The sequence below is a fragment of the Falco rusticolus genome, chromosome 8 (assembly GCF_015220075.1).
Source record: "Falco rusticolus isolate bFalRus1 chromosome 8, bFalRus1.pri, whole genome shotgun sequence".
NCBI lineage: Eukaryota > Metazoa > Chordata > Aves > Falconiformes > Falconidae > Falco > Falco rusticolus.
In genome coordinates this window covers 39,664,664-39,686,395 of record NC_051194.1, presented here as the reverse complement: position 1 = coordinate 39,686,395, position 21,732 = coordinate 39,664,664, and the positions used below count along the sequence as shown (strand labels likewise).

The window sequence follows — 21,732 nt, the reverse complement described above, 5'->3', positions numbered from 1 at the left end:
TCCCTGTGTTGCCCCCCAGCACAGCCCTGCCTGGCCCCTGCCCCTGGACTGGGTCCACCTGGCACAAGCCTGGTTCCGTGGCCCTGCCTGCCCTCGGACCAGTCTGTCCTGCCTGAGGACACTGGAGGAATGACCCCCACCAAGCATCATTTGGCTCCAGCTCTGCCATAGAGACATCCCTGGGGCAGGGGGGCATGCAGATGGATGATGGGAGCAAGCCCCAGGAGCAAAGAGTGTGGAAAAAGAGTGCAGGGAGAGCCGGCTTGTTTGTAGTGATCTCATCTCAGGTGCAGCCGGGACCCAGGAGGGAGACAGCCCGACAGCCCCCAGCACCAGATCACTGCAGGCAGTAGGAGCTGCCTGGGGCAGGAGGAAGCTGAGGGGCCTGGGAGGAGGTAGTGGTGGTCCACACCAGGGCTGGACGGCTGGGGACAGAAGGAGCTGGTGCCAGTAAGGTGCCACCCCAATTTTGTCCCCCTTGAGCAGCCCCAAGAATAGTTTCCCCGGGCTCAGCCCAGGGCCCTGGGTCTCTGCTTCTTGCACCGCTCGTGACACAGCAGAGCTTGGGGATGCAGCTCCCAGCCCTGCAGTATCCAGGCCATGGGGGGTCCTGGTCCATCTCTGCACTCACCTCTGCTGAGCACCCAGCCAGCCCACTGGGTTACCCTGAGACAAATGGAGCCTGTGCCACCAGTGATGGGCAAAGCAAAGCAACCTCGCTGCTGGTGAGCTCACCCCTCCCTCCAGCAGCGATTCAGGCTCTGCCCTGCTTCCTGGGAGGGTACCACCCCCCATCTCCTGTCCATCTCTAGCCCCTGGATTGCCCATCGCTGCTCCTCTTCCCCCCATCACCAGCAGCTTCTCTCCTTAACCCAGGTACGTTCATCCCTTGCTAGCAGCATTTGATGGTGAATGACTCAGGTTTTATCTGTGACTTGACACGATTCTCCTTTCCCTCCTGGGTGCAGGAGGTAAGACACCCACCACCTCCAGAGGTTTCCCACCTGCTCCTTCCCTACCCTCCCACACGGGTACTGGGTTCACAGTCTGCACCCTTGGCATGGTGACTAGGACTGAGCTGTCCTGGCTGCAGCACGGGGACATGGGGACCTTCTCTGAGCTGGGCATTGCATCTGGGCTGCTGCACTACAGTCCCCGGTGCCTTTTGCTTTCACCCACCAGCCTCCATCTTACCTGCCCTACAGGAGCCCCATCACCTCGAATCTAGGGAGAAAGTCAGCAATGGGCAGCTTTTGGAGAGGAGACATCCCTGCCAAGGCTGGGGGCACGCTGACACTGTGCCCAGGGCCCCAGCCCCTGTGGGCAGAGCTCCACGGCAGCTCGCTGCAATGCACAGCTCATCTGCCAGTGTGTTGAAAGTGCCTGTTGTCCCCTCTGTCCCCCCCGTACCCCCCCCGTGAGCACCCGGCCTCCTCGCAAAGGCAGCGCAAGGCAGGTGAGAAGCCTTTATCTGATTTCCTAAGGGCAGAAAAATCCCTTTGATTTTGCCCCGAAGAGGGGAGCGGGAGGAGGGGGAGCCCTGTCCTGGCAAGCAGGTGCGGCTGGTGCACAGTGACTCGCCTTATCATGTCCCAGCTCTGTGCAAGGCTGGAAGGGGCCAGGGGTGTGTGTGATGCCCCCAGCACGTATATGGGAATGGTTTCCACCACCTGAGTCCTGCTGCAAACCCCCCTTCCTGCCCAAGAGGGGCTGGTGGAGCAGGGTGGGCAAAGATGAGCTCCTTCCCTTGTGCCTGTACCAGCTCCCCTGGTTTGCCCTGTGGATGCACAGGGTTTGCCCCTGCCTCCCAGCTTTTCTCCCAGTTGCATAAAAATCTGCTTTTAGGAAAGAGGAAACTGAGGCACAGAGCTGCTGAGACTTGCTCAAGCATCCAGGGGGTGATTGCCTGCTCCCCCAGCCACAGGATTTTGCTTACCCCCCTTCTGCAACAAGACCCAAAGGGCCACATCCTTCAGGACACAAGGCCACAGTGGTGACACCGAGCCAGGACTATGGGTGACAGGGATGCCACCACCATCATGAAGCAACCTTCTCTGCCGTAGCTGATCCTTTGTCTTTGCCTTCCCTTGCCTTTCGCAGCTCAACTCCCCCCCCCAAGCTTTTGTGTTATTACAAATTATAAAACAATTTTTTCCTGCCGTCCCACATTCTTCTGCCTCCTGCAAGAATTTTAATGTATTTATTTTTGCTATCAGGGGAAAGCGCCGTGTTCCTCGGCCACCCCCGGGCAGCCCTGGCCTTGCTTGGCCACTGATGGAAATTAATGATGGGGGATGCAGGGGGAGAGCAGCAGAGAGGCAGGGGGACGGGTGTCCCCCCAGCCAGCTGTGGTTTCTACAGTGGCAAGGTTTGAGTGCAGAGGATGGAGAACTGGACTGTGGCAGGAAAGGATCATGGGGCAGTGGGGGCTGGACCCCAGGAGATGCTGCTGGCTATGGGCTGGGGAAGGGACAGCTGCTGCGTGGCTGGGCAGGGCCAAGAGTGCTTTGGGGTCCAGCTGCAGGGTGCTGTGATGGGGAATCATGTTCCCATGTAGCAGCACAGCGCTGGGATTCCCTTAGGGAAGAGGACACCTCCCCCCGACACCAACCCATTCTGCCCTGTGCGAGAGCATCCCTAGTGGTCCCCATTCTGCTCCTGGGACAAAGCACCCCCCAAGTGCCCCATCCTGCCTGGGGACACTGCACCCTCTGCCCCTAAGCTGGTGCCTTAGTGCTGGACTGAGCTCCAGTTCTTGCTCCCCACTGCATGGCCCCAAGGGCAGGGATGGGGGTGCCCCACTCCCCCAGCCCCCTGCCCCACAGCCACAAGGCTGTGGGGGCTCTGGCCGCTGGGAGGGAGCGGATGGGGGGAGGAAGGAACAGGCCTTTCCTGCTGTGGGGAAAGCACGACGATTTCCAACCCAAACACCCTGGCGCTCAGCAGCCACATACTTTCCCAGCGTCCCTCCCCTCCTTTATTCCCGAGGACATTGGCGATCAAACCCAGGATGGCCCCATCTCCTGCTCCTGCAGTGAGGTCATCGAGCTGTGTTTGTGACATCCCGGTGTCTCCATGGCAGCGTGCTGTGATGTCATAAGCCCAGGGTTGAGACCTCACGGCAGGAGAAGAATGATCTTATTAAAACAACACGGTCCCCATCCGTGGCCGCTTGCGGCCAGGGGACTCTGATGCAGAGTAACAGCCAGTGGAGGGGCTGGTGGCAGCCAGTGGGACACTGAGGACGGGGCCCACCCTGGGGCTGTGTCACCAGTGGGAGCTGGTGGTGACACAGGGCATGATCCAGTGCCCAAAGCAGAGGGCAGCCCCCAGAGCTGAGCTCCCTGACCAGTCAAACACACAAGCCCCGTGCTGCTGGGGTGACAATGAATCTGGGGACAGCCATGCCAAGGATTATTGCTTGGGGGTCTCCCAGGCTCAGCTGCAGCACTGCCCACCTCTGAGGCCAAGTGTCTGGGGCCTTATCGGGGCACAGAGCCCTTTCATGTCAGGCTGGCGGGCGGCAAGCAGAGCTGATGAGGACCTGTCCCCAGATCAGAGCCGCCCGGTGCTGACAGCGACCACAGGGCCCGTTCTTAAATTAGACAGGTCTCCTGCCTCCCCCCAACTGTCGATCCTGGCCCCTGCTCCGTGGCCGGACACAACCCAGGACATCCCTGCCCGCATTGCTTTGTGTGGCCAGCATGCCCCACACAGACACGTGTGTACATGCATGAACACACATCATACCTACAAGGAGGGCTGTTAGGTGGTTGGGCATCATGCAGGCATCAACAAGCGTGATGGATGGATGGAGGGGTGAACAGGAGGGTGGACAGAGGGATGGGTGGCTAGCTGAACGGGTGGGTGGGTACGTGTGGGGATGGGTGGGAAGAGTGACGCGTGCGTTTGTCGATGGATGGATGGGCGAGTGCACAGTAGGTGGGTGGGGAGATGGCTGTGAGATAGAAGGCTGCATGCAAGTGTGGATGGATGGACGGATGGATGGATGGGAGAAAGGGTGGCCCCAGCCCTCCCTGGTGAGCTTTTGTGGCTGTGGACATTGTTGCTCTTTCCCAACATTCTTAATTTAATGCAGCAGCAGCAAAGGCCCAGCTCTGTCCTGGGACAGTAGGGAACATCCACATCCCAAGGGGTGAAAACTTGCCTTTCTCTCTGGGCAACAACTCCAGGGCCTGACCTTGTGCCGCTGCAGCAGTGCACCCTCGCTGCTAGCGCAGGATCTGCTCTCCACTGCCCAGAGGGGAAACAGGGCAGGGGGGACCGGCCTGCAGTGCAGCAAAGCTGAAACCACCCCTCTCCAGCCAGGCGCGGTGCTGTGGCTCCCTCCAGCTCCCCGCACATCCATCTGTCTGGCCACGGGAAGGGCACACCGTGCTTGGGCTGGGAGTGATGCCGCTGCGAGGGGGTGTCCTTGGGCCCCTGCAGGCTGTAAACATGATGTCATGTGGCCGCATACACAGCCCGCTCTGTGCGCGGGTCCCCGAATGGGCTTCACAAGTTCTGCGTGGGAGGCATCGACCATGGCCCACAGCCAAGGGAACTGGAGTTGAGAGATAAAATCAGTTTGCTTTGGGCTGGAGCAAACAACATTTTGCAGGAGGAGTAACGGACAGGGAGTGCGGCTGGAGGGAGGGGAGGCACCTCCCTGCCTCAGAGGGCTTGGCACGGAGCAGAGGTGATGGAGGATGCCCCAGCAAAGCCCGGTGCTAGTCTCGCAGGTCCCAGGTCGGCTCCCTTTGCGCCTACTTGACTTAGAATAACTCCATAGGCACTTGAAGTCACTAATCAGCTGTGACCACTTGAGAGCAGCCCAGGGCTGCCTCCTGTCTCCCACGATAAGGGGCCGCCAGCTCTGGGCTTGCTCTGGCATCCCGCTCCCACGTCCTCAGGGAAAGGTGTCAGCCCACCGGGGTCCTGTGGGGCACAAAGGGGGAGGGAGCCTGGAGCAGAGCTTGCCACCAGGTGCTGAGTCCCATGTAGTATGTGAGGGGGGGACCATCATGTGCTGGTCAATTTACCTCTTGTTTCAAAAGCTTTGTGCTGTCGCCAAGCCCCGGCCCAGGTCCAAGAGGTCAGACAGAGGGAAATGAGGGGATGGGGACCTTTGAGAGAGGGATAAGAGGATCCCACTTGAACCCTCTATGTGGGAGAAGAGCAGCTATCTCCAGGCCTGGCATCTGTCCCCATCCCTCTGGATCTCCCATGACCCCCTTGTGCAGCCTCACTGGCCCCAGCATGGTTCATGACTCAGGCAGTGACAGTGTGGTGACACACAGCTGGTGTCATGGGCCATCTCCAATTAAATGCTGTGACTATTTACTCTCTGTAGAAAAAGTGTCTCTGGGCCCCCACGCTCAGCCTTCTCACAGCCTAGGTTTTCCTGGGGGTGAGTCAGGGGATGCCCTCCCCTGGGACACCCTGCTTCCCCCCTGCCAGCAGCTGTGGGAGAGCAAATGGGGGTTAGTGGACACAGCCCTGGGAAAAGTTTCCAGCTTGTGGGTGACACTGCACAAGTCACGTAAGGAAGCTGTCCCTCTGTCCCAGCAGCCAGGACTCTCCACGTTGGAGGCAGCACTCCATGAGCAGTGTGTGGTGGATGGGTTGAGGGGCAGAGCAGCTGGGGGTCCCACGGTGCCTGTCTCTGCACCCACAAGTCCCACAGGCCAGGTGAGGTCAGACCTGATGACGTGGCTGTGGGATGAGTGGAGTCATAGCATCTCTGGGGCAGAAGGACACGCAGGACGGGACCTGCCACCCCCAGTTCCTCATTCCCACGCATAAACACAGCAGTTGCTCTCCTGCCTCTGCCCCATTTGTCACCAAGCTGGGGCGAGGGCTGGCCCGGCACTGGGGGACTTCCCAGGAGCTGGCAATGCCCCCGGCTCCCCGCGGCATCCTCCGGCTGCGGATGTGTCATGGCCCAGCCGCTTCCCCTCGGAAGTCCCCGCCGGGCGGCTCGGGGGCGGGGAGGGGGGTGACTCACGCGACCCCCCCCTCCTGCACGGCCACCCCCACGGCCCTAGCGGCCGGCCCCGGCGGAGCCCCCGGCCGGCCCCCTCCGCCGCCCGCGGTCCGAGGGCGGGGAGCACAGCCTAGCGGCGGGAGCTGGAAGGAGCCGGGCTGCCGAGGCAGCGGGGACCGGCCCGTGGACCGCTCCGGTCGGAGCTGGGATGGTAAAGCCTGTCCTTCCATAAAGTCAAGTGCGAGGTGCTACACCCGAGTCGGGGCAACCCCAGCAGCAGTACAGACTGGGGGATGGATGGATGGATGGATGGATGGATGGATGGATGGATGGATGGATGGATGGATGGATGGATGGATGGAGAGCAGCCCTGCATAGAAGGACCCGGGGATACTGGTGGATGAAAGATAGTATATGAGCTGGCAATGTGTGCTTGCAGCCCAGAAAGCCGACTGTATCTGGGATCACAAAACAGCACTGAGGCAAACACGGCCGAGGAGGTGATGCTCCCCCTCCACTCTGCTGTCGTGGGACTCACCTGGAGTACTGCATTCGGCTCTGAGGTCCTCAGTACAAGAGAAGCATGGACTTGTTAAAGCAGGTCCAGAGGAGGGACACAAAAATGACCAGAGGGCTGGAACACCTCTCCCATGAAGAGCTGGGGTTGTTCAACCTGAGAAAAGAAGGCTCAAGGAGCCCTTGTCATAGCCTTCCAGTCTGTAAAGGGGTTTATAAGAAAAATGAAGAGACACTTTAGCAGGGCCTGTGGTTTTTGTAAGGGGCGATGGATTTAAACTGAAAGAGGTGGTGGGGTCCCACCCCTCAGCAAGGGGAACCGCTGCCACAGCATGGCCGGAGAGGCCGAGGGGTGTCCTGCCGCGGGGAGCAAGGGCGCCAGGCGCCCGGGTGCCGGCTGCACAGCCCCCAGCCCGCCTGGGCCTGGCGTCTCCAGCTGCTCGCGGCTCTGGGCCTCGCTGCGGCAGGGACAGCTGCGGAGCTGGCTGGGAGCAGCCATGAGATGGCGGCAGGCGCTCGCGCTTGGCTGTCCCAGCCTGGGGTGCCACGGGTACAGGGGTGCCCGGCCCCTGCACTGCCAGCCCCGGCCCCGCTGGCAGGCACATCGTGCCTGGAGCCCAGCCCGGGACAGCCCCGTGCCACAGTGCGGCAAGGCCAATGGGGACAACAGCTACGCATGGGGCTCTGAGATACCTACCCAGCCTGGGGACAAAACCTCCCTGTCCAGGACATTGAACCCGCCACCCGATAAGGGTGGTTAATGATCAGCACTGGGATGTCCCAGCCAGACGCACGGTGCCAGCTGCCCCGGGAGTGGCACCCGGGCAGAACAGTGACCTACCCCACGGCCCCAAGGCCTGGCAGTGCCAGGCTGGACAGAGGGGACATGCCCTGCACCCATGGCCCTGCCCACTGCCACAGCAGAGCCCGGCTTGTGGTCTAGACAGCTTGACTGCACCAGGCTGAGGCAGGAGCTGGTGCCATGCTCTCCCTGGTGTGAAGACAAACCAAACCTGCCTCCAGGTGGGCTGCCAGCCAGCTGCACTGGGCATGCCAAGGTCTCCCTAGCTGGGCTCCTGGCTGGCAGTGCCCAGAGGAAGTGCTTGAGAGACCCATGGGACAGCTTGGACCCAGCTTCCCAGGGCACCATCCTGTACTGCAGGGGATCAAGGCAAGGACAGGGGTAAGACAGGCAGGGGATGGAGAAAGGGCAGAAGGGCTCCGATCAGGAGGGGCAGCAGCCCTAAAGAGCAGGTCCAGTGGTGAGCCTGGTGCCGCTGTAGGGTGTGCAGTGTTTGGGATGCACTACCCAGTGCCAGAGGGCAATGCCACCGCTGTTCACATGATGCACGGTGCCTGGTGCTGGTGCCTGGTGAGCAGAGCCCAGCACCCGCTGCCCATTTGCAGTGCTTGGCGTGCAGCACCTGATGCTGGTACGGGTGCTGGTGCCACACACTACAATGTGCCCAGGGTGCTGCGGTGCTGCACTACCACACCTTGCCAGCGCCGGCTGCCAGCTGCCGGGTGCACGGTGCCATTGTGCAGTGCACAGTGCATGGCATCCAGTACCTGACACACGGCACTGCGTACTGCTGATGCCAGTTCCAAGTACGTATCACCCGGTGCACGGTGTGTGATGCTGCTGGGCAGGGTCCAGTGTCCAGTACTTGGTGTACGGCATGTGGCGCCTGGTGTGCTGTACCTGGTATCCAGTGTGCCGTAACGGGTACTCGGTACTGGAGCCGGTATCCATGGTCCAGCAGCAGGTGTGCAGCAACTAGCAGAAGGTGCCCGGTACGCGCTGCCCGGTGCCCGGTCCTTGCTGTGCAGCAGCCGGTATCCCGTACCCATTGCGCAGCAGCCGGCACCAGGGCCGGTACCCAGTGCGCAGCACCCGGTGCGCGATGCTCAGTTGCCGGTGCGCGGTGCCCGGCGCCGGTTGCCCGGTTGCCGCCCCCACACCGCCCCCCGCGCCGCCCCCGGTGCCGCCCCCCACCGCCCCCGGTGGCTCCCCGCCCCGCCCCGTCCCGTGCGCTGCCGACGGAGCATGGCGGGCCCGAGCGGCGGGGCCCGGCGGCTGCTGCTGCCGCTGCTGCTGCGCCCCCGCCCGCCGCCGCCGCCGCGCAGCACCCCGGGGCTGCCGCGCAGGACCGGGGGCTCAGCGGCGGCGGCGGCGGGACCGGCGCGGCTGAAGGGACCGGAGGAGCTACCGGGGCCGGGGCTGCTCCGGACTTTCGTCTGGCTATTCCTGCGGGGCTACCTGCTGCACACGCACCGGCTCCAGGTGCGCCGGGGCAGCCCGGCCCGGGGGCTGCGGGGGGAGGGGGAGCGCGGGGGCCCTGCACGGGTGCGTGGGGGTAGGGGGGCTCCCGGGTGGGCTGCAGGGAGGGTGCTGTGCGCGGGGGCGGGGGGCTTTGCGAGAAGGGGGAGTGGGTGCTTGCCGGGGGCAGGGTGAGATGGGCTCCGGGGTGGGGGAGCAGCCTACGAGTGATAGCGGGGAGCTGAGCGGGGGCGGCAGGCCAGGGGAGAAGAGGGGCTGGGTGGTGGGGAGCACCCCTGCACCGTGGGGTGATGCTGGGGCCAGCAGTGGAACAGGGTGGCCCCAGGAGGGTCCTGCCAGCCCAGGGCTGCTCCACCATCACTAAGCTGGCCACTTCACCATCCCTAAGCTGGCCAGGCAGCCGAGGGCAGAGGTTCAGAGGCAGCTCATGGGGCCCTGGCATCCCCGAGCAGCCCTGGCTGCCCTGGCTGTGACAAGCTGGAGGGGCCATGGCTTGGGGGGCAGGCAGCCAGCAGATGTTTGGGCAGATGGTACCCAGGCAGGCAGGGGAGGAACAGGCAGAGGTGTTTGTTTTCTTCTGTCAACATTTCCTCATACATCGGATGAAGCAAGAAACGGGCTTGGCTGGCTGTGAGCCAGGCAGCATCTTCCAGCACCCTGGAGCTCTGACCGGCCGGAGGAGCATGCAGGATGAGGCCTCCCCAGCACCGCAGAGCACCAGGCACTGCTGTTTGGAGAAGGGGCTGAGGGCAGCGGGGTCCCAAGGAGCGGACACGGGAGCTTCCTGCTGCTCCCTGCTGCCCTTGGGGCCCTGAGCACAGCCCAGCTTTGCGGACAGATGCCTGCATGTTCTGGAGGTGCCTTTCCCCAGGTCCCGGCAGCTCTGGCTTCTCTCAGCCCTGCTCTCCAAGGCCTGTGCCGTGTCGGGTCCCGGCTGCTAGCAGATGCTGGTGGGCAGGCTTCAACCTGAGCCATGGCTGCCTGCGGCCCCACACAGCATGTTCGCCCGGCGAGCTGCCTGCGGCACCGGGGCAGCCATCCCTCCCCCTCTTCCTGCCACCATGCGCGAGGAACATCTCCCCGCGGTGACGAATCCAGCTGAATCCGGGCGCAGGCTGCGATGCAGTCAGTCACCAAGGGAGATTGTACCACGTGCATCCCCGTAGCCGCGGGGAATGGGGACCAGGGCTTCCCTGCTTGGTCCCCCACAGCTCCCCAGGCTTGGCCCCGCTCTGCAGGGGCTCTGGCAGTGCCGGGTAGGATGGACAGCAGCCCTTAGACATGGCCCTGTGCAGATCTGCTTGCAAAAGGGTGCCCAGCTGCACCTGAGGCGTACGCTTGGGGGTCACAGTGCTCCCCAGTGGGGAGGCAGGCATGGCTCTCTTGGGTGCAGCCAAGGAGGGGGAAGATGCAGCTGGCAGAGCCCAGAGCAGGTCTGATGCTGGTGGATGTCCCCTAACTGGCTTGTGAGCCTGTGGCCCCAGGGCCATGCCCCGGGGGTGGTAGCCTGCCCTTGGAGCAGCCCGGTCCTGCCCCAGCCTGACACTGCCCTCCCACTGCTGATCATTAACCACCTTTATCAGGTGGCGGGTTCAGGGACGCATGCAGGTACTCTTGTCCCTGGGTTGATCAGAGCTGGGGCTATGCTGGAAGCAGCAGGGCTTGGACCTGCTGACAGCGACTGCAACAGCCTTGCATCTCAGCAAAGCCCTGTGCCTGGAAGTTGCCCCTGTCCCTGCTGTCCCCTCTTGGTGTTGCTTCCCCAGAAGACCTGCCAGACCCTCTGTGCATCTCTGGGGTGGGTGAGGGATGTGTCAGCCTGTGCCAGGGGTCGGTGCCTAGTGTGCATAGTGCTGGCAGAGGACACGTGCCTGGAGACACCAGCTCAAGCCATCTGCAAAGCTCTTCAAGGATGGTGCCAGCTTGGGGGCTCAGAGGCGGGTGCTTGGGCCCAGTTGGCGCTGAGGGGTCCCTAGGGTAGGTGCAGAGCATGCTGGACACATGCAGGGCAGCACTGGGGCAGGGAGAGGTGATCAAGCCCCAGTGCTGGCCCTGTCCCATTCACCCTGCTGTGCTCTGGTGCATCACAGCTGATGTCCCGGCGCATTTATGGCCCTATATGGAGGTCAACCTTCGGGCATTACGAGAACATCAACATTGGGAGCCCAGTGGTGCTGGAGCAGCTGCTACGGCAGGAGGGCAAGTACCCCATGCGGAGCGACATGGCCCTGTGGAAGGAGCACCGGGACACGCGGCGCCTGCCCTACGGACCCTTCACCGAGTGAGTCCTGCCCGGGCTGCGCTCTGCAGGGCAGCAGGTGGCTCCTGTCCCTTCCTCAGGTGTAGGGCCCAGGTGGCAGCTCGCATTGCTCCCTCTCCTGCAAGCAGCATGTGCTCCCCCAAGCAGAAGGGCATGGCCATGGTGGGTGGAAAGACCTCCGGGGTGGTTTCAGCCTGGCATTAGGAGGATGCACCCGGGGACTGGGAAACTGCTGCCAGCCACTGCCCTCTGCCCGACTGTGCCCCCAGCACTGAGCCCCATCCTCACACAGGGAAGGGGAGCGCTGGTACCGCTTGCGCCAGGTCCTCAACAAGCGGCTGCTGAAGCCCTCGGAGGCCGTGCTGTATGCGGATGCCATCGGGGAGGTGGTGTCGGACCTGATGGTGCGGCTGCGGGCTGAGCGGAGCCTCAGCCCCTCCGGGGTGCTGGTGGGGGACGTGGCCAACCTGCTGTACCGCTTTGCCCTGGAAGGTAGGGGGGTCCTCCCCCTCACCCCTGCCCTGCCTCGCTCTTCCCATCCCCACGGGTGTCTGGATGCAGCCTGTCTTCCACAGGGATCTCCTACATCCTCTTTGAGACCCGCATTGGGTGCCTGAAGCAGCAGGTCCCAGCTGAGACCCAGCGCTTCATTGACTCCATCAACCTCATGTTCAAGAACTCCATCTTTGCCACCGTACTGCCCCGATGGAGCCGCAAGGTGCTGCCCTTCTGGGACCGCTACCTGGACAGCTGGGACACCATCTTTGCCTTCGGTGAGCAGTGATGATGGGGGCCCAGCACAGTGGGATCAGACTCCCTAAGGACCTTCAAAAGTGGGGCAGTCAACAGCCATGAGTCCTTTTGGCCACCCTCGCTCCATTAGCGCTGGGTCCTGCTATCTGTCCCTGCAGGCAAGAACCTGATTGACCGAAAGATGGAGGAGCTGGAGGGGCAGGTGGAGCGAGGCAAGGAGGTGTCTGGCTACCTGAGCTACCTGTTGGCCAGCGGCAGGCTCAGCCTGGACGAGGTCTATGGCAGCGTGGCTGAGCTGCTGCTGGCTGGCGTGGACACGGTGAGGGCCAGGCATCTACTGCCAGGCGATCTTCACTGAGCTCTGTGCCAGGGTGAGCCATGGGGCTCAGCCGTGCTCCCCAGCCCCTGCGAGCTCTGGGCTGGTGGCTGGGGAGCTGGTGCCCCACAGGGGCAAACCCTCAGGGACTGGTCAATACAGACCCTGTCCTCTGTTGTGCTCCCTGCCTCAGTTTCCTCTGTGCTCACTGCCCCTCACCCCTGGCTTCCTTGAGCACCAAAGCAGGAGCTGTGTGGTGCCACACTGGTGCCACGCTTGGCACAAGGCTCCTCGGGTGCCAGCCCCATCTCCCTCACTCCCCTTGGTGCTCCACTCCTCCAGACTTCCAACACACTGTCCTGGGCCCTGTACCACCTCTCTCGGGACCCGGGCATCCAGGAGACCCTGTACCAGGAGCTGAAAGCCGTCGTGCCTGCTGACCGGTTTCCTGGTGCTGAGGATATCCCCAAGATGCCGATGCTTCGGGCTGTTATCAAGGAGACACTGAGGTACAGCCTAGCCTTGCCCCTGCCCCAGGGTCCTGGTCACTGACCCCTTCCCCAGGGGCAGTCCTTTCTCCCCCACTCTTCAGAGATGCACCAGCCAAGCAGAGTGCAGGGCTGGATTCAGTCCCTCGGGGCCACATCCATCCACCTGCTCCCTGGGGAGAGAGACAGAGCTGCTGAGCAGCGGGAGATGCTCCTCCTTGTCCTGCCTGTGGTCCTCTCCCTCTGGGGTCCCCAAATGGGTCCTGCTTCCCCACTCACTCTCCCCATATCCCAGGGTCTACCCCGTGGTGCCCACCAATGCCAGGGTCTTCTATGAGAAGGACATTGTCATCGGAGACTACCTCTTCCCCAAAAACGTGAGTGGGGACCGTGATGTGGGGACCCCTTCTGTGCTCAGTGGGGGCCAGACGGGGGTCATTAATTCCCTCGCTTCTTGCCCTGCAGACCCTCTTCGTCCTGGCACACTACGCAATGTCCCACGACGAGACCTACTTCCCTGAGCCTGAGCGGTTCCTGCCCCAGCGCTGGCTCCGGGGCCACGGCTCCCCCCACCACCCCTTCAGCTCCATCCCCTTTGGCTATGGGGTCCGCGCTTGCGTCGGCCGCCGCATCGCCGAGCTGGAGATGCACCTGGCCCTCGCTAGGGTGAGTAGGGGCCCCCCACCCTGGGTAACTCGCCACAAGCTGGGATGGGGGCCCTGCGGAGTCCTCGAGGCACTGCCACCCTGCTTCTCCCCACAGATCATCCAGGCATTCGAGGTGCGGCCAGACCCCCGCGGTGTGGAGGTGACATCTGTGTCCCGCATCGTCCTGGTGGCCGACAAGCCCATCAACCTGGAGTTCATTGCTCGCCCAGGGGCCCCTTGAACGCGTGTTCACCCCCCCACCCTAGGTGCCAAGTGGGGACCCTTGCTGCCCCATGAGGAGGGGCAGGAAGGCAAACCCACCCCAGCACCCATCCCCTGCCCAGCCTGGGCCAGGGGGCTTCCAGCCCCACTGTGGGGAAGTGTGGGGGGATGAGGGATGCCCCCAAATTGCCCCTGGGGCACTAGTATCTCCCTACCCCAAATCAGCAGGAGGCTTGGGGAACTGCTGTGCCTTTCACACATCACGAGGGGTTGTGTCCCCCCATCCCGTGCCCACTTGGGCTGTGTCAGGAACCTGGGACCTGTGCTGGGGCGGGGGGGAGGTGGGGAGGGGGCTTGCAGCCGTTCTGTGTCTCCTTCGTCCTGTTCTTGTGTAGCTGCGTGTGGATCTGTGCCTGGAGCCAGGACATCTGGGTCCTCTCTGAACAGCTGACCTTGGCCTCAGCCATTTCTCTGTGCCTCAGTTTCCCCCTGCCTCCCAGGGGCAGGTCAAGCGCTGTCCGGGGTTTGGGGTTTGCGCCTCGTCCCGAGGGGGGGAGCCAGCACTGGTCCCAGGCTAGCAGAGCAGTAGCACAGCATGTCCCTGTGATGGGGAAGGGGCCTGTCACCACCCAGCTCTGGTATCGTGTGCCCTGGCAGGGCCAGCCAGCGCAGGAGGGGTGTTCAGCACCCGGGACCTTTCGCTATCAGCCGTTATTTCGCCAAGATGCTGATACGGGGTCATGGGAATGGGGACAGGACTCACTCCCAGGGAAGCAGGCAGGGGAGGATCGGCTCAGCTCCCCCTGTGCCCAGGCAGGGACATGAGGCTGATACCCAGGGCCATTGCAGGGGCTCAGACCCAGGCTCCTGGAAGGCTGGGGTGTGGGGCACCCTAAGAGTGAACCCCCTTCACCTTCCTGCTGCTTGGGGATCCTAGCTGGGCTGCAGTAAGCAGCAGGCAGAAACCTGGCTGGCACCAAGGCTGCCATCCCTGGGGTGTCCCCGAGGGGACCTGCACACTAGTGCCATAGTGGCGCTACTGAGGCTACATGCCCCACGTCCCCATCCCCCTGACTCTACCCACATGGGTTGAGGTGCCACCCTGTGCCCATGGCATGTGCCATGCCTCACTGGCATCCCACGCTGGCTCCCCCAGCCCTGCCAAGCCACCGGCACCCCCTCTCCAGCCCAGGTCTCTCCAGAGGAGCCATGCCCAGCTGCACCCCAGAAATGCAAGGCACGGTTCCTGGAACAGGCTGCTTTGTTACAACAAGGCTGAACAGACCAGCAAATAAATAAATACACCCCACCCACCCCGAAATGTGCACAGGGTCCCCGTGCAAGTGCCCGTCCTGGCGCCAGCCCCGGTGCAGGCTGCGCCTTTGCCAGGAACCTCCAGCCCCGTGTGACCTGACAATAAACAAGCCCGTGTGTGCAGCTGAGCCTATGCTACCGGCACCAGGCACCGCTGGCAGAACCATGCTCGCTGGGTGGGGAGCCACGGCCAAAGCCCTCAAATGTGGCAGCAGGATGGGAACGGGGTGGCCGAGTCCCCTGGGCTGTGTGGGTCTCGGTGTCCACCTGCGGGCATGGCACAATACCCATCAAACATAACTGTGCTTGCTGATGGGAGGCACTGCCAGGCCCCCTTTTCCCTGCTCCCTGCTTCCCCGTAGCCAGCAGCACCTGGCCCTGGACTCAAGACGAGCCCCAGGACTGGGTTGGGCAGGCAGGTCCTCCTCATGGAGAGCTTCCAGGGCCCAAACATCCTTCCACGGCTCCAGGGCCACGCAAGATGCCCCTGAGTCTCATGAGATGGCGGGACTTCCCTGGTGTCTTCAGAGCAAGGATTGGTCAATGCCTGCAGGATGAGAGAGTGTGCAAGGCCATAACTCCCTGGCAGGGACAGGTGCTGGGCTGGGCACCCGGTGGCGTGGCCCTCTGATCTGCTCCCGCAGACAGTGGGGTCTCACCTCTGTCCCTGGCTTGGATGCCAGCCCTGGGGTAGGGGTGGAAGGGACTGTCCTGGAGTGGGACATCTGGATGGCCACCCCATAGGCCAGGGATGAGCTGAGCTAAGGCACCGTGATGGGGAAGGGAGGGGGTAGCTGTCCCATGTCTGGTGTGGTTAACACACACACCATGCCCAGTACCCTTCTGTGTGGAGGAACTGGGCACTGCTGGGGTAACTGGTGGGCATGGGGCTGTCCCAAGCCCATTCCCTAACACCACCCCAAAAAAACATTTGGGAAGCAGCTGGGCACTGGGGCCAGCTCCACCCTTCCCAGTTCACCCCTAAATGGGTGCCACAGTGGATGCCAGTGCTGTGCCACCCGTTGCCAGTCAGGACTCACCAGGCAGTGGGAGAGCAGAGCCAGATGCAGGCAGCCGGGCAGTGTGGTCCCGGTGCAGCCCAGGAGTGAGTCCCGTCCCTGGAGCAAGCAGTTTTGGGGCTGCAGCGGGTAGAGGGGCTGGAGGGCTCTGCCACCCATGGCCTGTGCATCAGCCATGGTGTGCACGTGGCTAGTGGTGGCCAGCATATCCAGGGCGTGTGAGTGCAGGTCTGTCCCTTCTTTGTCCCCTGAGAATGGTACTGAAGGGGCTTCAGGTCTCAGGGGGGGCTTTGAGGTAATGTCAAAAAAGGGCTTTTATCTTGGGGTGCGTCACACCCCAAAACATCTCATCCAGCCCAAAGCCCAGAGACCTGCAAAATGTGCATCCCATGCACTGCCTGGATGGAGATGTGGGGGTGTCTCTGTGGCAGGTGCCCCCATTCTTCCTCACAGATGCCAGGGATCAGGACCCCAGAAGGGGTCCCCTGTGATTTTTGTGTCCCCTGGGACAAACAGCATCCAGATCCTGCTGTCCCCACCTGGGCACGCAGCACTGCCAGTCCCCAGCCCCATCCTCATTTGTCCTCCATGGCCAGTTTGGCTGTGGTGGAGGCAGGTGGACAGAGCAGGAAGGTCATAAAGTGCAGGTGACCCAGCAGTGGGGAGGGAACAGGCACACAGTGACAGGGGACAGCGCCTACCTGAAGTGGAGAGAAATGGAGGGTGCAAGTGGAGAAAGATGGAGCGTCGCGGGCTAAGAGTTAAGAGCATCGATACCTGCGGGAGTGAGTACAAGGGCCTGGAGGATGTCGGAGAGGGAGATGATGCCCCGTGGGTACTGGTTCTCATCCACCAGAACCAGACGATGGACCTGTGGGGTGCAGGCAGAGCATCACAGGCAGGTTGGCCAGCAGGCGGAGGGGCTGGCGTGGGCACGAGGCACCCCAGCCGCTCACCTGCTCCTTGGCGATGCGGTCAATGATGTCCTCCATGGTTTCATGTGGGTAGCAGGTGATGACACCCTCCAAGCAGATGCTGCGTTGCTGCAATGCCTCCCGCACACTGATGTCCAGGTTGTTGTAGGTCTTCTGAGCTGCCAGGTGCTGTGGGAGAGGAGTCTGCTCAGTGCCTCAGCGTGTCCTCACACCCTGTTATGCTGGCACAGCAGGGGACACCAAGTCCCGGGGATGCACAGGGCAGATCTGCACTGGGATGTGCATGTCACTGCACATGGGGTGGATTTACACAGGTACAGGCAGGTGTGAGCACCCCACCAGTGGCATGCAAGGGGCCAAACTCACACCCGGGCATGCAAGCACACAGGGTACTCACAATGACATCAAACCGGGAGTAGAGGCCTACCACCTTCCCTGCAAGGAGAGACAGTACAGGGGCTGGGGAGGGGGCCCTGGCGACCACACACCATGCTCTCCCTGCACCCCAAGGGGCAGCCCACAGGTCAGGAGGGGGGTTTTGTGTGTAGATGAGGCCAGAGCCACTGGCTGAGGGAGATGGCGGGGGTCGCTGGTTCCCTCCCCAGGTACCGGCATCATTGATGACGGGCAGGGCAGAGACACGGCGGTCCACGAAGATCTCCAGGGCAGTGTAGATGGGGGCGGTCTCGGGCACGACAGCCACATCACGGAAGGTGCCGATGCACAGCTCCTGCACCGTTTTCTTCAGGAAGCGTGGCTTGGGAATGGTGGAGCCCTGTGGTGGGGCAGGACAGGGCTGGGCTGGCACCTGCACACACCCCAACACCCTTGCTTGTGCCCCTGCACACTCGCCATGTGTGTGCACATGCAGCCCCGGCACTCACAAAAATGTGGAGGAACTTGAGGATGCGCTTGTGGGTCAGGATGTGCAGGACATTGCCCGAGATGGGCTCGATGACGGGCAGGCGGTGGATCTTGTGCTTGATCAGGGAGTAGACAGCATCGAAGAGGCTGCAGGTGACGGGGACACCGTGGGGGGATAGGGCTGCATCCCGGTGCCCCCCCGCAGGGTGTGCTCTCCCTCAGTGGGCAGGTGCTCACCTATTACTCGGGGAGATGTAGACCAGTGGCTTGAAGGAGCCCTGCAGGTACAACTCTGCCAAGGGAGAAAGGTAGGAGAAGGGGTCCCCCAGCCCACTCCTGCAGCCCCACACCCCCAGAGCCCACCTCCATGCCCTCCACGACATCCCCAGTCCAGCCACCCCCATTGCCCGCCACTTTTTACCTCTCCAGGTCTCAATCTTGTGCTCCTCCACCTCGTAGATCTGAACCTGAGGGCAGTGAAATTACATGGTCATGGTGGCCCCACAGGGGACTGAGGGGACTCTGGGGCACTATCCTCTTCCCCAGACATCCCACCTCAGCCACCACCCTAAGCACAGGGATCATATCTTGGGTGCCAGGCAGAGGGGCACCAAGCGGACACTGGGCTGGCCCAGAGCATCCCCTGGTCATGGTCTAGTGATGAAGGGGGGACTAGGAGAGGTGGGGACAGCCCTTCCCTGCCCCGTGCCTGCCTCTACCCACTGTGCCCTCCCTGCTGCACTCACCAGGGGCGAACGGTAGTAGCGGTGGAGGATGTTGATGAAGTCAGTGATGGTGAGCATCCCTGCGGAGACACGTGGGGCTGGCAGCACTGCCCGCACCCTCACTGCCAGGCAGGATAAGGGGCCAGGCAGTGCTCCTGGCACTCACCCACAAAGCTCTGTGTCTTGCTGTCCCAGAGTGGGGCAGCACGCACTCCGTTGGCCACCAGTGCCAAGAAGGCTTTCTTGATCTGCTGGCAGAATGGGGAGGGTGTCAGAGGGTCCTCTATCCCACTCCTCCCCTGTCCGTCCCCACAAATCCTCAGCTTTGTCACCTCCAGGGAGACATCAAAGACGACAAGCTTGCAGCTGGTGGGGATGGCGTCGTAGCAGCAGTGGCTCCTCATGAAGTGCATGTAGACTTCGGCATCGGGGCTCTGAAACTCACTCTCTGGACTCATCCCCAGCACCTCATTGCCCAGTGTGAAGGTGACGGGTCTTGGGCTCCTTCTCCTGTCCTCTTCCTTCTCTTCTTCCTCCCCCTCCTTCCTGGGGCACAGGGCCTCCAGGCACCCTGCAGGCAAACCCGCCCCAGCCCTGGCCGGTGAGCTGAGCTGCTGGGTCTCAGCCCCCTCCTGCCTGGGGGGAGCGGGAAGATGCTGTGGGAAGGGATGCTCCCCACAAACCCCCCTCTTTTCCACACTCCGCAGGGAGCAGCACACAGCGCTGCAGCTCTCCAGCCTGAGGAGCACTGGGAGTTGCTGGGAAGGAGCTGAACGGAGCAAAAGGGGGTATGGGCAGGGTGCATGAGTGAGCCTGCCGGCCCCCCCACCCCCCCCAAGCCTTGGCCCTGCCTCCTACCCACCTTCATCCTCAGGGCAGGCAGCAGCGTCCAGCAGCGCCACCTGAGGGGGCACACAGCGAGGGGGAGGGTCGGCAGGAGCCAGCCCTGTCTCTCCCCCACCCACGGCTTCTGCCTGCATCCACCGGCTGCCCCGAGCCGCCCGCCCCCCAAGCCGAGCAGAGGCGACAGTCCTTTCAGGGTGGGGATGCGGGCTGGGCTTAGCCTCCAGCCCCCCCGGGGAGCCCCGTGCCCGCCCAGGACCCCCAGAGCCTGCAGTGGCTCCAGCCCGGGACGCCCAGCTTGTCGCCCTGCGCGGGGGTTGGGGGATGCGGGGGACACCGGGGTTCAGTGGGTCAGGGCAGGGGTCAGGACCCCCCGGCGCCTCCCTCTGCCGTGGGAGCCCGGCGCGTCCCGCAGCCGCTCCGCGCCCATCCTCTCCCTCTCCCAAGCCCAAGGTGTAAATTCCGGTCCTGCTTCCTCCCGCGCCGGGAGCCCCGCCAGCCCCACCTGCCCCCCGGGACCCGGTCCGCCCCGGGACACCCCGCAGTAACTCGGGGAGCAGCCCCAGGCGGGCGGGAGGCGAGCACGGCCGGTCGGCCCCGTGCCCCCGGTCCCCGGGAGACCCTGCCGTAATGCGGCGGCACGTGCGGCGGGCAGGGCAAGTCCGGGCCACCAGCCCGGGCCACCAGCCCGCCGCCAGAGCCGGTGTTTACGAGCCACCCTACAATACCAAAGGCGCAGGCACGGCTCCCGCAGGCAGCCCCGGGAAGGAAGCGACCCTGCACCAACGCCCCCAGCCCTTCCCAGGGGACTGGGGGCAGCCGAGGCAGGCGGGCTGGCCGGGCTGCGCTCCGCGTCCTTGTCCCCACGGCTGCCCGGCCGCGGGAAGGGGACTGCCAGTCCCTCGCGTCCCCCCACCCCGGAGGTGGCCTGTCCCCAAGCGGGGGGCTGTCGGGCCGGGCCCCCCGCCCGTCACGGCCGTACCTGGGACGCAGCGGGGCCGGGGAGCCGCTCCATGCTGACTGCGGGGCAGCGCTGCTATTCTGGGCCCGCGGCTGGTGGGGGCCTGGCAGATAGGGTGTCACCGAGCAATGCCAGCCATGCCCCCGCCACCGCCGCGGGGGGGGGACACCGCCACAGCCGGGCAGCGCCTGCAGCCACGGCGTCACCCCGCCGCGGCGGCCGGGAGGGGGTGGCCGTGGCCCCGGGGACAGCGCCGGGCCTGGGGACTCGAGGGAGGGAGCGATGGAGAGATGGCTGGGAGCAGAAAACCCGTCGCCCCGCTCCACCGACCCCTCTGTCCTCCCGGAGCGGTGCTCGGCTCCTGCCAGGTATGCGGCCCTGCCTGCCCAGGTGCCACCCCAGCCGTCCTGCAGCAGGAGCCGGGGAGCAGGGGGGGCACAGCATCCCCCCGCTCCACCGGGGATGCTGGGGGAGGGCTGCATCCAGCCGCGGATCCAGCTGGATCCCTCTGACCCCGACGCTGCCCTGGCCCTGCCTGGCCCTGCCCGGGGTCCCACCGCGGCTCAGCCGTGCCCGGCCACCCCAGGCCTCACGGCGGAGCAGCCCGCGCCTGCTGGGGAACCAACTTCCTCGCCCACAGGGCCACCCAGTCTTGCCGCCCTCCGCTCATTCCCAGCTCCATTTCTATTTCAGGAAGATTCAAATAACCCCTTGGCTGGCTGCCGGGCCAGCCCGGGAGCAGCCGTGGGCGAGCAGACTGGTGGCTGCCCAGCCACGGGTTCAAAGTGGCTCTAGCTGACTCCCCCGGGACAGCTGGACCCCAGCCCATGGTGGGGTGCAAGGAGCGAAGCCCCTGTCCCCTGGTGCTACCCCAAGGCAGGCAGGAAAAGGAGGGAAGGGGCAGGTGGCTTGCTGCTGGGGACAAGCCAGCAAGGGTGGGGTGACACAAGGACACAGTGGCTACCCAGATCCTGGGTGGCCCCAGCCACACAGTGGTGCAAGGGGCTGGATGGGCCCAAGCCCTTACAGCTGCGTTGAGCTGGGCAGCCTGGCTCCAGCCTGGCCACGGCTGGGTGCTGGCAGCAGGCAAGGCAGCAGGCATCTCCACTTTCGGAGGCTATTTTCAGGTGCTGGAGAGAAGCCGAGGAGCGATGAGATTGTCACCAAGGAGACCGGAGAAACAGGGCCCAGCTCCGGGCAGCTGGGGCTGTGGGGAGGGAAGGGTTTTCTGCAAGCCCCACGACCCACACAGAGGGCTCAGCACCTCAAGCATCCCACTCAAGTGCCCAGCATGCCCCTGCCATGCTTGGGGGACATAACCCAAAATGGGCAGGGGACAGCTCAGGGGACCCAACCCTTCCCTTCCCCTGCTGCAAGGCTAGCAATCTGCGGGAGAGCCCCCAGGACATACAGCCACACTGGGAGCTGCTCCCCCACACAAGAGGGCACATTTACCTGCTCTGGGGCAGCAAGAACAGCCCCCAGCTCTGCGAAGGACAGGAAAACAGAATGGCAGGGTGGTGGCACCAACCCTTCCTGTACCGGAGCCCAGCAAAGCATGTGGAGAGCCAAGGCGCACTGCAGACCCAAACAGGTCAGGGA

At 63.6% G+C, this 21,732-nt stretch overlaps 2 protein-coding genes across 3 annotated transcripts; one reads left to right on the top strand and one right to left on the bottom strand.

Annotated features, from left to right (window-relative positions):
• Positions 1 to 8,527: 8,527 nt before the first annotated feature.
• On the top strand, positions 8,528 to 13,931 carry LOC119152524 (sterol 26-hydroxylase, mitochondrial). The gene is made up of 9 exons (XM_037397931.1): positions 8,528 to 8,786; positions 10,874 to 11,064; positions 11,336 to 11,535; positions 11,619 to 11,816; positions 11,955 to 12,115; positions 12,455 to 12,621; positions 12,896 to 12,977; positions 13,066 to 13,266; positions 13,363 to 13,931. The coding sequence occupies exons 1-9, from the start codon at positions 8,550 to 8,552 to the stop codon at positions 13,486 to 13,488; spliced, it is 1,563 nt and encodes a 520-aa protein (XP_037253828.1). The 5' UTR covers positions 8,528 to 8,549; the 3' UTR covers positions 13,489 to 13,931.
• A 120-nt stretch (positions 13,932 to 14,051) lies between these two features.
• Positions 14,052 to 19,276, bottom strand: PRKAG3 (protein kinase AMP-activated non-catalytic subunit gamma 3). 2 transcript variants are annotated; one of them, XM_037397940.1, is made up of 11 exons: positions 19,189 to 19,276; positions 18,659 to 18,897; positions 18,493 to 18,574; positions 18,348 to 18,406; positions 18,023 to 18,068; positions 17,839 to 17,893; positions 17,622 to 17,748; positions 17,347 to 17,512; positions 17,135 to 17,172; positions 16,759 to 16,905; positions 14,052 to 16,673 (listed from the first exon to the last, which is right to left on the bottom strand). In XM_037397940.1, the coding sequence occupies exons 2-11, from the start codon at positions 18,782 to 18,784 to the stop codon at positions 16,557 to 16,559; spliced, it is 963 nt and encodes a 320-aa protein (XP_037253837.1). In that variant the 5' UTR covers positions 18,785 to 18,897; positions 19,189 to 19,276; the 3' UTR covers positions 14,052 to 16,556. The 2 variants fall into 2 exon arrangements, with proteins under 2 accessions (XP_037253837.1, XP_037253835.1); XM_037397938.1 differs by lacking the exon at positions 19,189 to 19,276 and having other exon boundaries at positions 17,135 to 17,512; positions 18,659 to 18,997.
• Positions 19,277 to 21,732: the final 2,456 nt, after the last annotated feature.